Source organism: Phalangium opilio, unplaced genomic scaffold, assembly GCF_054372755.1.
Source record: "Phalangium opilio isolate 3A_F unplaced genomic scaffold, DU_Popi_V2 ptg000070l_1, whole genome shotgun sequence".
Classification (NCBI taxonomy): domain Eukaryota; kingdom Metazoa; phylum Arthropoda; class Arachnida; order Opiliones; family Phalangiidae; genus Phalangium; species Phalangium opilio.
The window spans coordinates 14,558,197-14,575,809 of record NW_028324182.1 but is presented as its reverse complement, the minus strand read 5'-3'; the positions used below and the strand labels follow the sequence as shown (position 1 = coordinate 14,575,809).

Here is a 17,613-nt window from a genome sequence, read left to right as displayed (position 1 = left end):
AACATCCAACGCTTATGAATGGGAAAAATATAATTGCATTCAATAGTGTGATGGTCTAGCGATCATCATGTGGTTGAAATATAGAACCATGATAGAACCCATTAATTAGAACACGCTTGGGTAAAAATCACGTGATCTCGTTAACACGGTAAATGATGATGGTTTTTTGGCGTGAGAAATACTTTTCGATAAGTACAATTCACGCGTGAAGAACAAAATATATCCTTCTATCCTAAAGATTGAATATATATTCGATTTTATATTTTATTTTTGGTCTTTTTTCGGGAAGCGGCACCTTCTTGCGTTTCATTGTATTAAATTGTAAGGGAAAATAACATAGGGTGCTGACTCTCTATGAAATTTCTTCATTGTAGTAGATATTTCCGTTCCCATCCCCCACTCGCTGTCACGTGACCGAGTCGCTTGGCAACGGAGCGCTACCGTAATCTCGGTGTTTACCCAGCACCAGTTATTTATCAATGGCTGCGGCGGTTGTGTTTCGCGAGTGCTGTGTACATTATTATCTTTAGGATTAAAGACCATTCATTATGAAAAATTAAGGTGAATCGCTTTATAGATAACCATTCTACGCGATGAAGTCGCGTAATTTAAACCTAAAATCCTCGTGATACGAAAAAAATGACCGGACATGGATTCCGAAGTGGATTTCTTTAATCATCTTCGGCATGTGTTTGATTTGTGCGACGAGAACCAAAGAGGATATTTGGATTCTAATCAACTACGGGAATTAGGATTAAAACATTTAGGAGGAAGAGAAGAAGTAAGTTTATTATTATTTAATTGCGATCATAATATCAAGAAGCCCCTGACATTCATTCTAAGACTTCTTCGTAAGCCTTGGCCCATAAAATGATTATAATGTTCTGGAATTTTATTTCAATATTTCCCGCGCTTGCGTTATATGTTAGTGGGTGTTCCTTTGAAGTCAAATTAATACAGGCTTGAGAAATGAGCATTGTTCTTTTGAAATTGTTTTGGCTTCCATAAATGCAATTCACATCATGTTAATAAAAAAAAGGGGGAGAGAAGAAACCAACCGTGGTATTTTTCGGCAGTGACCCCTCAGGGCACCTCGGGCTTCTTATCCAATTCCACACTTAGAAAGGACCGGTTTTTTTTCCAAAATAACTGGTTTCAATAGACACTTTGACTCATTCTAAAGGAGAAACCCAGTATAATAGTTTAGGGTTAGAAAGGTCAGAGTACAACTCCCATAAAGTCCATCCCATGGTCAAATATCAATGTTGGTAGGTGTTAGGTTACCCTTATGGTTGCTATTGGATTTTTTTTTGTAAAGACTCGAGGGGGCAGATACTATAACTTATCTGCAACTCAATTCCTTACTAAAGGTGGACTTTGAAATTGAAATGCGCAGATCGGGAGAATGGACTAGCCCCTTATAGTATGTTTAGCTATGATTCACACCGAGTTATAGAATTAGACACGGACTTTAGGCTAGGGGGTTCAAACATTTCAGAATTCACCTCTACCTGTTTATAAACTGAAATAAAAGAAAAAGCCATTCTAAATCGTTTGAAATGAAATTACATTCGCATTATTTCTACCCAAGAGAAACTACCCTTAGCCTCGTTCACGACAATAGATAGAGAACTATTTCTTTGTTAGTACTAGCTGCACTTTTCTAGCGGAAAAATACAAAAGAATTAGAGAAAAAGGGCGACATTAAATATAATTTCACCAGATTCCATCCACCCTCTGGAATCTGCTCTCTAGCTTTAAACGCCCTCCATTTTTTTTCCTTAAAAACCTCTCGAAGTTACGCAAATTGATGCGCTAGTTCCGGATAAAAATGTCAATCCTAGATTTTTTCACGGAAAAAAAAGTGTACGAATTTTTGAATACGAAATTTCGAAAAATATACTAAAATAAAGTCAGATCAATAAACTTTAAACCAAGAAAGAACTTTTAGAAATATTTCAGTTTATAGCTTTCCCTTTTACAACCTTAAACCACGGAAGTTTAATCTTTAGAAAGTAGAATTTTCTAAAGTTTATAATTTCAATTACTAAGTTAGCTCATAAATTTTAACTATATAAACGCAAGAGGAAAAAAGCAAAACTTGAAAGTAACATTTTGATTTTATAGTCAACGTTTCTAACTTTTCCAAAATACGAGACCACAACTTCAACTCTATCATTATAGTTTAATAAACGATTAGTGTAGAGGTTTCTTTAAACTACCTCAGGGGTTACTTTTAAAACAACTACTGTATATTACAACACGTACATTTAGGACAAGACATACGGAGAAACTATTTACTTCTGTCAAAATTAATATAGATAAAAGACAGCAGCTACAAATAAAAGTGGGTCGAAAAACCCTTAGTGTAGACGCTCGTATAGAATGGAATGATAATAGAACTGAACCGAAATTGGCAACCATTTTCTATTTTGATTTGTTATTTCGATTCACCCAGTACCATATCGTAAAAATACATAGTCTTATATCGCTTCACTGACTTAGCCAACATTATGCACGTTAGCATGAATATATCTAATTCTCTAATGAATGTTGTTTAAGCCAATTGACCTCTTGGGTGAATACTACTAAGTCTTATCTCGGTTCTGGCAGCCATTTTGGTGGTGGGTTTCAGCTTCTCTCCCTCATTGAACGCACGTAAATTATCTCACAAATTAACTGAAAGCTCTCAGTATAAGTAAAATCATGTAACAAGAAAACTGCCTAAAATATAATTATATATTCATGTACAAATGAATAAATTCATAAATATACATCTATCTACATGTACATCTACTGATTTTTAGGGTAAAAAATTATCCTATTCAAAATAATCTTTTATTACGCTTGCATTATAATTTTATAAAACACGCTCAATTGGAAAACTTTCAAATTCATTATGTTGTCGGCCAGAGTACATAGACAAATTTGTTTGGCCGGTCTTTTTTTCTTTTATTTTGAATATTTAAATAACGCGAATAACTAGTTTACCGGGTTAAACACTAACAAAGGAGGATAAGCTACATTGAAAATAAATTTCTTTTATAAAATTAAAATGGCGTCATGAGTTCCGACTTGAAACAATATACGCCCCCTAAAATGTCTTTTTTTTTATTTGCGTAATTCCGACGCCTCTATATAGAATTTCATATACATGTATGTATGCACCACCCCCTAGTCCTATTGTTAATTTCTAAGAATGGATTTTAAAGGATGGATGACACAATTTTGGGTTTTCCAAACATATTGGTCAAAATTTCACTATATTACGAAATATACAAATATTAGTAATAAAACAATAACACTACACTGAAGTTTAATTTGAGAGAGAAGGGAGGGGAGACCCTTTAGTGGAAACTTTATTAAATTTAGAAGAAAATGAACGAGTCATCTTCCCTTAAAACACCAATATTGGACTTGACCTTGAACTAAATTAGAAGCTGACAAAGAAGAGAAGGGAAGAATCTATTTAAAATTAATTAATGATTGAATGATTATCGGGGTTAATTAAGTCAAGAACTTTCTCTTGCACAATTTAATGAGGTTTTTCAAATCACGCTTGATTACATTTTTAACAATTATCAGCTGACAATATAATCTATTACCAATTGTTTTGTCTTAAATGTGATCCATCAATATCTGTATCATATCATTTTTCAAATCTGATTATATCCTTTATTTTCAGGATATGGTCCAACTATTGCGGTGCCTGGATCCTGATGGATTGGGATCCATCAGTTATCCCGATTTCTGTAAAGGAGTTATGAATTTAATGAGCCTTCAAGGTAATTAAAAGAGTTTTTTCCTCATTCTATTTTTCTTTCGCTTCAATTTATCTCTCCATGAATTTATCCAGCTGGTCTTGTCTCTCCCCCTCCCCCCCGCCTAGCTAAGCTTATCAGTCAGTGATTAAGCGTTCAATTATAATTAATATATGATAAAATTATATCATTATTTTCGAAAGAACAATAGCGATAGATTGAGGTTAGATTAATAATGTTTTTATGCTTAGTTTAAGTTTTATTTGATAGGTGGCGACATAAGCGTCTTTAATTTGGGGGTTTTAAACGCTTCAATGATATTTGGCGGGAAATATAATATATAGTATTTTAGTGGCTTGGGAGTGAGTGAGGCTGCCGCTTTTTTCATATTTTCTTCATATGGTTTGCGTTTTCCAAGCTGCTTAAAGGCTCTATTTTGGCGGGAAACCCAGCGTGTGCAGACCTTTGGCGCAAATATTCAGAACATGGTGTTTTGGCGCGAAATTTAGCACGTGGTGTGTTTTGGCGGGAAAACCCAGCGCATGAAGACATTTGGCGCGAAATTTAGCACGTGGGGTAATTTGGCGCGAAATTTAGCACGTGTAGTCTTGACTCGAAAATTCAAAACATTCCGAATCTCGCGCAAAGAAGTTTGTAGTTAAGACCGGAAGAAATTATGCAGCTTTTATATGAAAAATAGACATTTTCGAAATCTTTTAAACCAAGAGTAGGCCTAACTAAAGACAAGTACGAGAAAACACTGTATCATGACTTAATGCTCTAATTCCCATCGTCACTGATATTAAAAAAATACCCTGCTGGCGATACTTCATATCTACTTTTCTTTCTCTCCGCGTTGAATTTCAGTAGCCAAGAACAATGATGGTGTAGCTTTTTAGCCCCTACAACCTAATTCCTCTTCAACTTCTTTCTTTTGTTCCTTTACATTTGTAGTTTAAAAGAGTTGGCAAGAACATCGTTTGTTGTTTCATTTTAATCATTTCGCTTCGGAAACAGCCTCGCTGTTAAGCCTTGCCCAGAAATAGACCTAATTGCTCTAAATCTTTTTTCTTAGGTGCTATTCAAAACTTGGACGAATCAACGGATCAAGTTGACCATTTCCAAAATACCGTCGTCACACCGGTAAGTCTCAAAGTTTCTTATTTAGGCCTAACTAGAAATTATGCTTTCAAAACATTGTCACGCTCCATGTTTATTTGTTTGTTGTATTAGATATTTAGAATCAAATCGTTTACTTCATTGATTATACTTTTGCCAAAAAACCCTTAAATCAAATTACCGCGTCATATCGTTATAAGGAAAGTGTAAGCGTTTATTACTGCATTTAATGACCCAATCAATTCGTTCGTTAAATGTTAACGTTAGCTAAGCGTAACGGCAAATATAAACAGTATCAGCACCTTCCCCCTTTTGACCGTGTTATTAATATACGAAGACGTAATATGGGGTGTCATGGGTATACTTTATGCCCTCGAAAGACCTCGCTCGTCATTACGCGTAATTCGCGAACATAGTGGGGGAGAAACATGGCGAATCTTCAATACCCCGCCAAAAACCAAAGTTATTTTTTTTTAATATTCCACGTTGGCTGGACCGGTCCTACCCGTTCCACATGGTCGCTTTTAGCTTTATCAAAGTACCTTAACAACAGACCCGTACCTTTCTAGCTTCCATATAACCTTTCTAGTGTCTTTACTCTCGAGTTACCGAGCGATTTAATTCCCCTTTCGTTAGAAAATCTCAAGTCCTTCAAAATTTTATAAGAAATCACATTTTCATAAAATTATCTTCAAAGACGGCGCCATTGAACTCTCTCTCCCTAAAGTTTTTAGATTTCATCTTTATCAAATCCACCTGTTTCCTCCTCAACTAGAGTTAAAAAGTTTTTTACTGTTGAACGACAACGACGCGCTTGTTTATTACGTACCGTTAGAAATAACGTAACGCGGCTCTAACTAAATCTGGCATAAACTTTTACGGTCCAAGGCTTAAGTCAAGTTTTGACTCTCTTGAATGTATGCATTTTGGCATAAAACTTAAATAAATTTGGTAAGGAAAAAAGTTAATTTAATTTTCTTTGGTGCATGCATGCTGGGAATTTATTCGTTAATGAACCGCTATAGCGAATTTTGGTACTGGTAATTTTGTTATAAGGGGATGTCACTAAAAGTCTCGGTGTTAATTTTGAAATTCGAAGTGACTCGCCCCTCGGTTCGGTTCTTGTGTCTTGATTAGTTCTGTTCACGACGTTCGTTTTATTTTAGTAGTTGGTAGGGGTTGATTTTTAATGAGTTTTAAGAACCCACTTTCGACTTTTGCTATAAATATCTCTCCAACCCTCGTAACCTGATTACTCGAGTCTTTATTTCTTTTCTTTTTTATTATAATTTCTGCTTCCAAAAATTCATAATTTTCAAGATAATATAATATAATTAGCGCAAAATTATTTTAGTTTCGTCTACAATCCTATTTATGGATGGGCTATATGTATATTATTTAATTTGTAAGGTTTCCTCTATATAAAGGCGGTTTTGTTTGTCGTAGGAGTATGACCTACTTTAGAAATTATTAGAATTATACTGTTACATTTTGAAGAAAGTCTGATAATTTATAATTTAATTAATTTTGGAGAAAAAATAAATGTTTTTGGCATCCCTTAAGCCTTGGTTAAGTTATATTACGTTCTATTACGTAATTTGTTGATTCTAAAGTTTTTTTCGACGATAAATTAGACTTAGCAATTTATTTTAGCCTAGACAAGAAATTAGGCTTAGCACCGCAGCTAATTATGTTGTTTTCGACGAACTACTAACGGACTTAAAACCGATGGACCGACCGACTTGGGTAAACATAAAAATAAAGACGATCACGTGTATCTATCTGTTTCTAAACCTATTTGGTTATTAGCTTAATCGGCTTATCAGTAGTTCTTTTGTAAGTCTTTGTCTGTTATTTGCCGTTATAAATGTTACCTTGACCCGCACACGTGACTGTTTTCCTCGCGGTGCGGTTTATTTTCGGTTCTTTTAACGCGTTATTAACAAAAAATTCCGTAATTACCAAAGGAAAGAGGAAAATGTTTGTCACGTTGATTGCTAAGTCGCCCGCCGCTTATCGCCTTGCCTTGTATTTTTAGATTGGCAAAAGGGCATTGGAGAAACCAAACGTTAGGCTTAGGTGTTTTCATTACGTTAGGACCTATGTAGTGTTTCTTTTATACCGTAGTGGATACCCTTGACACTATTTTATAAGGATAAAGCCCTTGACGACTGTATTATTTATTATTTTTTTAAGTAAAAAGAAACGGAGAAAGAAAGGCAATAATATTTTTTATGTTAATTATTTAATTTTTATATAAAATTTATTTCTAATTACGGTTGAATATTAAATGAAACAAGAGGCCCGTATATCCGTTCCTATGTTATGATAAAGAGTACTACGAAATTTTGAATAAATTAGCTCCCTCTATACGGCACCTGTTTGTTTATTCCATTGCAAGTCGAAAAACATTTAAACGGAATATATTTTGAAGTTCATACCATGTAGAATATACTGTACTGTATTTTTAACCCCCCCCCACGCATGACCGTGCTTTTTAATAACTTAATATAGTCAAATCCAACTTATAAAGCATTGAATATTCAGGGTGGGATAGCCCTCTGTTAATAATGAATGAATAATCATAAATTATGGTTATGTTTTTCATGTGGAGTTGATAGTGAATATAAAGGTAGATATTATAGCTTGGGTTTTGAACCCCCACTGTTAATTTTTGTCGTATCATAAACCGGTTTTAAACGATCTCCATGTTTTTCCCAAGTAAAATTTAAATTAAACGTGAAACAATAGATATATACATACATGTTATGGATGATTGAATATATACCAAAAATTTAATTAAAATATGTTAAAAAAATATAAACCCAGTTTTATTACGAAAACAAATGCGTCATAGAGTGTATAGTATAGTATAATATAGTGTATAGGGGTATATAGAGATACGCCGAACCATACTTAATAGGTGAGTCAATAAGTGCTGGTGTAGTAATATTTTCATCCTCATACACCTGATGTTTTTATTGTCAAATCGGTAGTAATCATAACAAGTATGATTCAAATTTGATACGAGCCTTATCAGTAGTGAATATACCCTTGGATGTGTAATTTTGCGATATATGAACAATGTGGTTAAATTAACTCACAATAGTGTTTAGTTTTTGGTCAGGTGTGCCTGTGTTTTATTGATTTTCACTCTGAACAAACAAACGTTTGTAGAGTATACGATGGTACGTGTTCCTTTTGTTATTTACGTCCAAGATCCGTATTTATGGTCTGTTTAAATATAATCGCCTTTAATTCCGGAATTACCTCATTTTTGCCATAATTTGTAAAGGTCAACCTGACCCTGTATGTTTGAGTTCGACCATTCTACTATTCACAGTTTTCTATTTATTTTATATTATTTATAACGCGGAAGTTAGTGTGACGACATTTATCGGGAAATATTATCGGACTATCTCGTTTTTTAAAGGTTTTGCGTGAAACCTTTCAGTTTATATTAAAAAAACGTACGGGAAATGTTTTTAACTTAAAGGGAGACTGAAATGGCTAGCATCGTTATTATTATTTAAATTTCAACAAAAATATTCCCTTAATTTTTTATGAATTTTAACCCTCATTTTGGATACACTAAACGTGTATTTTCATAATATCTTTAGAAAAAGGTGTATTTTGAAAATTAGGCGTGAAAATAGACGTAATTTAGTATAATTAGGCGTAAAAATAGACATAATTTAGTAGGATTTGGCATAAAATAGACATAATTTAGTATAATTAGGCGTAAAAATAGACATAATTTAGTATAATTAGGCATAAAAATAGACTAATTTGGCATAATTAAACCGCGTTGACGATATAATTAACGAAGAAAGGTATTAATAATTAGCGCAAAGCAATATTACTTTTAATAATTAGACTATACAAATACAGTTTATTTGATCCTTTATCAATATAGGCTTCCTTTGTTTTAAATCCACGGAAACTTTTATTTCTCTTAACATAGCAACAATCCGTTAAAATCCATCATGTTGTAATTCTCTACCGGCCGGACGTTACCAATTATATACAATATTCCTTTCCTAGTAAAGAACACCTATACACCCTTTATAATATTCCAAGGCTAAAAACAAGTTTATCTCAACGAATATTAAAGCTTAAATCTTGTTTTCTTTAAGAAATTTTATTTAAAAAAAATGAAGTTGCAATAAATTAGCATAAATTCCTGAATAGATAGTTTTTCGTTCCATGACTGCTGACTTAGCTCTTTTATAGAGCCATTGAAAAACTGTACGCCTTAATCAAACGAGGTACCGCATAAATTTAATAACGTAGAGGAGAACCAATACCTCAATAAATATTTTTCTTAGTCACGGCCTTCTTTTTAAAAATGGCAACTTAAGAAGGTGGACCTAATTCCAATCACATTTGAGGCGTTTTTCTGGTACACCTACATTGAGCTTGCTCGTTTCAACTCGAGTATAAATATTTTTTTTAACGTTCTAATCTAGTTGCTGAACCGGTGAGTCTAGCTTATAGCTGATCTCATCCGAACCTTCTAGACTTAGTTCAAAAATTCCCAGAATTCCGCCCTTTTATTCTTAAGAAAAAAATTCATCTTTTTTTAAAAAACTTGATGATGCCTAGACATTTTCTCTTAGGGTCACTTTGGAAACCACAAGTATTTTTAACGCTTTGCTAAATCCGAATGGAATAGACCATTCTGTTAATTGCTCGCTGTCCAGAAACCCACACACAGTGGCGGCAAGCCGAACCCCCTCTTAAGGTATTTCCCTCGCGTCAACATTCAACGCCAGACGGAGCCCGAGATCACTCGCTAGAGGCTACATTCGACTCGTACTACCTCTAGCGGTGCTTTTTGGCAGGAGGGACATAACCCTCTCCCTACCCTTGTTGCGTTTGCTTCTCAACTGGAATTATTATAATGGTCTATCAAAGTAGACTTTAGAAACGGTGTTGTGTTTCCGTAGATGATGTTTCAATTCCCATCTTTAAAGTCTAAACCTTTGTACTTTGGTTAGAACCGTCCGTGAAACTATTATGACTTGTGTAATATCGCGAACGTGCATGGTTATATTTGAGTTACGTGTCAAAAATATCTCTTTATTTAGAATTGTTTTTGGTTTTCTATTGTTTTCTGTTTAGTCATCGCCCATTTCTATTTCGGATAATTTAATCGAGTCTCCGATTTCATCCAATAATTCGTCCTTAATAAACGTGGACAACGGACCCCCGTCAATCATGAATGACACGGTTAATGGTCTAAGATCCAATAATAACGAGGTACCAGTTTCGGTAGGTCCAGGAGGTCCAAATAATAACGAGAAGGATAGACAGAATTCCCTCCATTTGCTTAACGGTGTCAAAGATCAACTTAATTCGTCCAAAAGAATAAGGTAAGATTTTGTTGGATATTGTTTTGAACATTATGTAGCAAGTACATCGACGTGGGCCCGACTGTGACAGTGTCAATCGGTCCGACGTCGGTGCCACTGTTGGTACCAGTTCCGAAAAACTATTACCTTTTTCCGAAAATAACAAGATATTGTTACGTAAACCGATAAATATTCGTGTAGAGGTTGGTTAGTTGTATGGCAGATGTTCAATTTTCGCTGCTGTGGTATTAGCTTGGAGAAGGGAAGATAGATACTGGAGTGGTGGAGTTGGGGACCATCCATGGCTGTTTAAAAATCAAAGCATACTTTTCAATGTTGGGCATCATTGAGTACAGTAGTTATTGTTGCTATAACCATAACCAGATTGCACTTATAGCTAAATTTATGCCCTACTTAAAACCGGGGTACCATGGGCAAATTTTATGGCCATGCGTAGGAAGGACCCTTTCGTGTTAGCCCTATAGAGTATGATTACTACTCCAGTATAAACTTCCCTCCTCTAAGGTATTAGATAGAGGAACTTTGGAAGAGAGACCCCCTTATTATTGAATCGATATCTCAATCGCGTTTTAACTTGGAACTTTGGAAGAACCGTTCCACCTTCACCGTGTAGCGTTCGCTTCAGGTAGTAGCTAGCCCTTTCGCCCCTATACCTAAATAGGTCGATGTAGTTCGTGTGTGTATATAGTTTTACTTTATTTTCTTCCTGTTTTTGGATGAAAAGATCAGAGACATTTATTAGAATTAATTTATTTTTTTTATTCACTCTATAACTTGGATACAGCTGTCCGCATTATTTTTAGCTTCGCGGCCCAGTGAACGACTTTCTAGGTTAAAATTTAGGCGGTTGTATTTCTTTATTTCTTTCTTTTAAAATATCAAAAAGGCCAGGCAGGATCGTGGTTACGAATCAACGTATTGTTGAAGTAAAATTTGTTTATCGTAGAGGTAACCTTTGCCAAAATACTAAGAGGTATCGTATAATGGAGTTGAAGATACGTTCAAACCTTAGCCGCGACGCGAGAAACTTTTGACTTTCAACGCTGTTTACTTTAAATAATGGACTGCGAAACTATCTAGACTTCTAGAGCGTAACCAAGTTTAAAGAGGCTTTGTTTTGGAAAAGGAGGGGGATTTGTTAGCGACGGTGGCGCCAAGGTGACGCGCGGGTAAACTAAAACTCGATACTATACGAAAAGCAAAATACGAAACAAATCTAGTGGGTTGGAAATAAACGCTGGCAAAGAGAAGCCCCGCGAAACAGTTTTATTCGGCCAGGCAATACCATTACACCAAGAGGGATTACTTTATTTTATTTTTATTCTGGCCGCGGGGTATAATATCTTGGAAGACAGTTGGTAGGCGATCGGACGCGACCTTTAAGGATTATCCAAGCTATCGCGTTATCGTCGTTACGACGTAATTCCGTGACGTAATTGTAAAATTGTTCTCTTGGGTCAGTAGCCCCGGTTACAACTTGAGCGATAGCGAGGAAAGATTCGAATGCTACGGAGAAGGGGACGATCTCGACGAAGTGGACGACGGCGTTGACCTCCGGGACGGAAGAAGTTGCCCACCCACGCCAACGCACCTTCCCTCTCAAAACCAACAACATAATCACAGTCATCATTCCGAACAACTTCTCAACGGCTTCGGAGCCAAACCATCTCTCAGGTAATCCTCCCGAAACTTTTTGTTTTAACTTAATTAGCAATAGGTTTATAGACGTCACTTAACGTGACGCAAAGTACGTCAAACTTAAAGGGGCTGACCGACCCTCTCTCCTTTTTTACCCACCCGCTATGCTAAGCTCTATGAGGAAGATCGTCATTTGTCCCACGGTCCGAAGAGCCCCTTTAAGTTAAAGTGTTGTGACGTGTTTTTGTGCAACGACATCCACTCAAACCCTCTTTTGAACACGCGAATTAAATAACTTTGGTCTTTGAGTCACGTTGGGAACGTCGCGTCCTCTCGTACTCATTGGTACACCCCGACTTTCCCAAAACCTAAGTTACCTAACAGTGTCAATCTATTTGTGTATTCCCACCTCCTGTCGTCTTACGAAAAACCTCATATTGACCTTCGATTCGCGAACCTGGACGTGTCACGCAGTTCGGATAGTTTTCGTAGCAACAGTAGCGTAGGCAGTACGGGAAGTGTGGGAAGAAATTCTTCATCGGCCAGAACCACTCCGTTCCAACAACGAAACACTTGGGCCAGGTCTAGCCTCAGGAGACAGTCTGGGTATTGCACCGTCATTCGCCTTAATTAACTTCTACTCTATCACTTTTCTAATATCACTCTCTTGTCTTCCACGCACCTCTTATCTCTCTAACCTTTCTTTCACTATATACTTTAATTATCTTGTCGAAGGGTTTACGCGACGTTCCGCTAATTAAATCTTCTATTTTTTCGTGTGCCAAAAGGTCCAGTAAACGATTGTCTTCGAACGCTTTAGCCAGGTAATTATAATCCCTTAGTTTTATAGATGGTACTTGAATCTTGTCTCAAGGACACGTTCCTCACGATGCGAAACTAATTACGCGTCAAACCTTACGGTCCCGCAGCCAATTGTTTCGAAATGGTAGTAGCACGCCTAACGGACATCATTCTTTAAATAACAATAATAATGGTGGAGGGGGCGGAGGCTCAAACAGTCGTCGAAGTTCCCTAAGTTGCGATTCCGATGAAATGTACACCGACCAAATATCTTTGGAAGATGACGTAATTGATCTGAACCAAAAAGTGAGTTTGATTTATTTATTTATTCTTGACTTTTTGTTGTTGTAATACAATTTGAACAACCCCAATTTGGTATGGCTATAATAAGGTTTTAGAGCTTCAACATCAAGTTTCAACATTGTCCGAAAGCCAATGCAATAATGATGATAGGTACTCGAAAGTAAAACAAGAGAATCAAGCTCTAATGGCCAGGTAAGCTTGCTTTTTGTATACATTTTAGCGTCTTGCATGCCAAATGATTAGAAGCCCTAAAATAGAAGTGTTCTTTTGGCGGGAAACGGTAGGGGTTAGCACTATACAGGGTGTTTGTGAAAAGTCCATCAATAATGAAAGGGCGTATTTATTGGGCCATTTTGAGTCGAAAATGTTCTATGACATTTTGCCGTCCGAGCCACGGTTTTCGAGTTATGATTTGAATATTTTAGGGATGACCCCTTCATTAAATTAGCGCTGTCTTTCAATTTCTTAATTAAATTTAAGGGGTCATCCGTAAATTACTCCAATCATAACTTGAAAACAGTGGCTCGGACGGAAAAATGTCATAGAACATTTTCGACTCAAAGTGGCCCAATAAATACGCCCTTTCATTATTGATGGACATTTCACAAACACCCTGTATATTATCTTCCCGTAGAGTTTAATACAGTCAAGGGCAATAGCTGCCGCTTCTATAGATTATTCCCCGCCCCCCTTTCCGGTTTGTATTTCTCTCTCTCTCTCTCTCTCTCACGCCCGACTCCCTGCAGAGGGTAAACCATAATGACTAAGGTATAAACTTTCTTCATGGGTTTAATAATTTACCTACATAGAAGCCACGCATGACTTTTTGGGGGGAAAATCGATTGTTGTTCGAAAGGGTACGCGGTGCTAGGCCTAACCGGAAACGACAATCACACAACAATAGCCTATTTTGAACAAACCCGCGATTCCCGCCCATTTGTTCCCGCCAATCACTATTCAAAACGAAACAGCTCATTGCGCTTGCGCATCCAAATGACAAGCTTCCATTTTTAAAGAGCTGGCACTGGCAGACGATGGCTGGCTTCCCACGTTAGGCGCGGTTATATTTTGTAATTAAACGCGGTATTTTAACGTGAAAATCGTCAAGTAATGATTTATTTTAATAATAATTCATTGGTTAAAGATGTTAAGATTAAGAATTAGCTTCGTTTTTAAATGACATCACGAGCGTAAACTTTGAAAGGAGTCCATTTTTGGCTTGAAGAGATATATAGGTCATTTTGAATATTAATGTGCTCATAGTAGCTTGCCGCGTCGTCTTTTGGGGATATTCTAGGTTAGTAAAGTTTTATTTATGTAAATTATTTTTCCATAGCATGCAAAAATGTAATGGTAATAAAATATTTGGGCCTTTGTGCTATTAATATTAGGGGAGAGAAAGAGAAAAAATGAAACTGGTTCTTATGTAGTACTAGTAGACATTCAGTGGGTGGGTTTTTGTAAAGGTGGTTGGTGTTAGGTATTTTTTTTTTATTCTGATGGAAGAAAAATGGTTAGATTTTTAATAATTTATGTAGGATTTTTGCTCTAGAATTAAAGTTAGGTGTGGTAGGTTTATAATAGATGTTTATCACAATGTTTTAAGACTGTCTACAATGTTTTAAGACTGTCTACAATGTTTTAAGACTGTCTACAATGTTTTAAGACTGTCTACAATGTTTTAAGACTGTCTACAATGTTTTAAGACTGTCTACAATGTTTTAGACTGTCTACAATGTTTTTAGACTGTCTACAATGTTTTAAGACTGTCTACAATGTTTTAAGACTGTCTACAATGTTTTAAGACTGTCTACAATGTTTTAAGACTGTCTACAATGTTTTAAGACTGTCTACAATGCTTTATATAGAATACATTCACTCGAGGAGCAAATAAGAGAATTAGAAATACGTTCGGAAGAGAGAGTCCAAGAAGAGGAGAGAAGATTAAAAGATTCTATGGCCAGGCATGAGAGAGAAAAAAATCAGGAGCTAGAACATTTCACCAGTCGGTAAGTCAAATATCTTTCCTTCCTAAAACCACAGTTATAACTTAATTAATTACAAATTAATTAACTTCTGGTATAGTTTATACACTTTACAACAAGAACATTTGGAAGTTAAAGAAGAATTACTCAGGATAAAATCTCAAGCGGAGAGATTAAGAATAGAAAAAATTCAAATAGAAAATGAGCTTTCGGAATGCAAAGCTGAATTAAACGCGGTACAAACTGAACATCAAAAATTTCAAGAATTAGCTAGAAGGGAAAGGGAAGAATTTACTCAAGAAAGGAACAGGAATGTTCAGGTATAATTATTTTTAATTAATACAATACTTAAGTGTGTATACAGGGTGTTTGTGAAAGGTCCATCAATAATGAAAGGGCGTATTTATTGGGCCATTTTGAGTCGAAAATGTTCTATGACATTTTTCCGTCCGGGCCACTGTTTTCAAGTTATGATTGGAGTAATTTACGGATGACCCCTTAAATTTAATTAAGAAATTGAAAGACAGCGCTAATTTAATGAAGGGGTCATCCCTAAAATATTCAAATCATAACTCGAAAACCGTGGCTCGGACGGCAAAATGTCATAGAACATTTTCGACTCAAAATGGCCCAATAAATACGCCCTTTCATTATTGATGGACTTTTCACAAACACCCTGTATAAACTTTAACTATATATTTTAACTAATAATTAAATTTTTAAACAGCTATTAAATGAATTATCAAGAGAATTAGATGAATTAAGAAGGTTTAGGAGAGACACTGAAGAAGCTAATGCTTTAGCCACTGCTAGGTCTAGGAGTCCGAGTGGTTTAGTAGATTTACCTTCGCGTTGTCAAGAATTGGAAAGAGAAGCCAGGCAGTTAAGGGAAGAATGTTCGGCTCTCAGGGAAGCTAATGAAGAACTTCAAGCTCAGCTCCTCAATACTAGTTTAGCCGAAGGAAGGCAGTTACTAAATCCTTCTCCCGGAAAGTCATTGGCTCAAGAATTTGAAAATTTAACAAAAGATCAAGTAAGTTTGCTTAAATTTTAATTAATTCATTCATTAATTAATCAAATTAATTAATTTACTCAGGCTGTAGATGCATTACGGGAACAACAAGATGATAATGCCAAATTAAGAGCGTATATTGACAATATATTACTCAATATTGTTGAGAATTATCCTCAACTTTTAGAAGTTAAAGGTGCAGAATGATATTAGGCCTAGTTTATTTTTTATTAAACTTTGACTTGAACTTTTTATTTTTAAATTTATTTTTTAATGTAAATATTTAGCCAAAAGGAAAAAGAACCTAATTAGTAATTTTAGGTGTTTTTTATTTTATTTTATTTTTTTTTTTTTTCATTTAAAATGTTGAATTATGATGAAAAAAAACTACGTTAAATTTAAATTAAATTAAACATAGTGATAATTCACAAAACTATAGTATTAAAATGAAATGAAATGAATATTACCCCACCTCAATCAATTTTAATAACAAGTTTTATCATCCTAATAAAATTAAATTAAAATTAAAATTATACTTTCACTAGTAAAATTCAAAAATTAAATTTTTCAGAAATTTATTAATTTTATTTTTTAAATTAAAATTAATTAATTTCTGATTAATTAATTATTGATTAAAATCATCTTTAATTCGATACAAAGGTTAACTTAACAAATCTATCTTGGTAGAAATGGTAGAATATTTTTAAAGAAATAAAATAAATCAAAGAATGAAATTAGAAATAGGAAAATAAATTAATTAATAAACAATATTAAAAAAATGATATGTATATTAAATTAATTAATTAATAAACCGTATTAAAATATTAATTTTGTCAATTTAAATAAAATAAACAACTGGTTCCTACTGTAATTTTATACTGTAATAATAATAATTCCACTAAATTGCTTTTGTCTTTTTAAAAACGCCATTTTTTTATGTTAAATTAATATTAGTAGAAATGGGGGCTATAATCTGTGATTTTAATTTTCATTCTGTTAAATAACATTTAATGATCTATTTTTAATCCGTCCAATCAATCAATATTTATGGCCAGTTTTTGGCGATAATTGTAATAGATAGAAAGACCTTTGAAATCACGGAAATTAATTAGTCAGGGTTGTTGTTTTTTATTTTAATTATTAATTAACGTTTAATTAAAAATTAATTTAGTGGAGAAAATTTTCTAAAAACAAATATTTCTTGTAAAATTAAAGAAATAGCCTTTGGAAATAAAGAACTGTGATTGTAATTATGAAATAAAACAAAATACATTTTAATTTGCATAATGTGGTATTAATTATTTATTTATTTATTAATTAATTTTAATTTATAGGGTTTTGGCAGAGTGAAAAGGTACGTTGCTATTTTCCTATAATTATGTTTTATTACGTGACGTCTTTCCCCTTTAGCGTTTTGTTGATTTTCTAGGGTTAGGAATGTTAATGTAGTACGTCATTTGCATTACGTCATGCAATAATGAAAGGGCTAAAAATCATTTTTTTATAAAGATCACGTGACCTAATTTCCCCGCCACTTCACCCACTGTTCGCCGAGCCGGAAAAATTTGCATTCACGTGATAAAAAGCCTCTCATTGGTCGAAAATATTCAATACACGTG

The 17,613-nt window shown here is 34.6% G+C and overlaps 1 protein-coding gene across 2 annotated transcripts; it reads left to right on the top strand.

The window, feature by feature from the left end:
- The first annotated feature begins 451 nt into the window (after positions 1 to 451).
- LOC149661905 (rab11 family-interacting protein 4A-like) lies at positions 452 to 17,281 on the top strand. 2 transcript variants are annotated; one of them, XM_089843454.1, is made up of 13 exons: positions 452 to 781; positions 3,686 to 3,785; positions 4,837 to 4,904; positions 10,005 to 10,255; positions 11,720 to 11,929; positions 12,368 to 12,499; positions 12,682 to 12,717; positions 12,823 to 13,000; positions 13,086 to 13,189; positions 14,866 to 15,006; positions 15,083 to 15,302; positions 15,710 to 16,015; positions 16,079 to 17,281. In XM_089843454.1, the coding sequence occupies exons 1-13, from the start codon at positions 650 to 652 to the stop codon at positions 16,199 to 16,201; spliced, it is 2,001 nt and encodes a 666-aa protein (XP_089699580.1). In that variant the 5' UTR covers positions 452 to 649; the 3' UTR covers positions 16,202 to 17,281. The 2 variants fall into 2 exon arrangements, with proteins under 2 accessions (XP_089699580.1, XP_089699579.1); XM_089843453.1 differs by having other exon boundaries at positions 11,717 to 11,929.
- The last annotated feature ends 332 nt before the right edge of the window (positions 17,282 to 17,613 follow it).

Bases quoted from the DNA above. Each gene is read 5' to 3' on its own strand.
- LOC149661905 (XM_089843453.1), top strand. From the start codon at position 650: ATGGATTCCGAAGTGGATTTCTTTAATCATCTTCGGCATGTGTTTGAT. The intron at 12,500-12,681 runs GTATTGCACCGT...GTGTGCCAAAAG, and splicing joins AGCCTCAGGAGACAGTCTGG to GTCCAGTAAACGATTGTCTT. The intron at 13,001-13,085 runs GTGAGTTTGATT...GGCTATAATAAG, and splicing joins TAATTGATCTGAACCAAAAA to GTTTTAGAGCTTCAACATCA.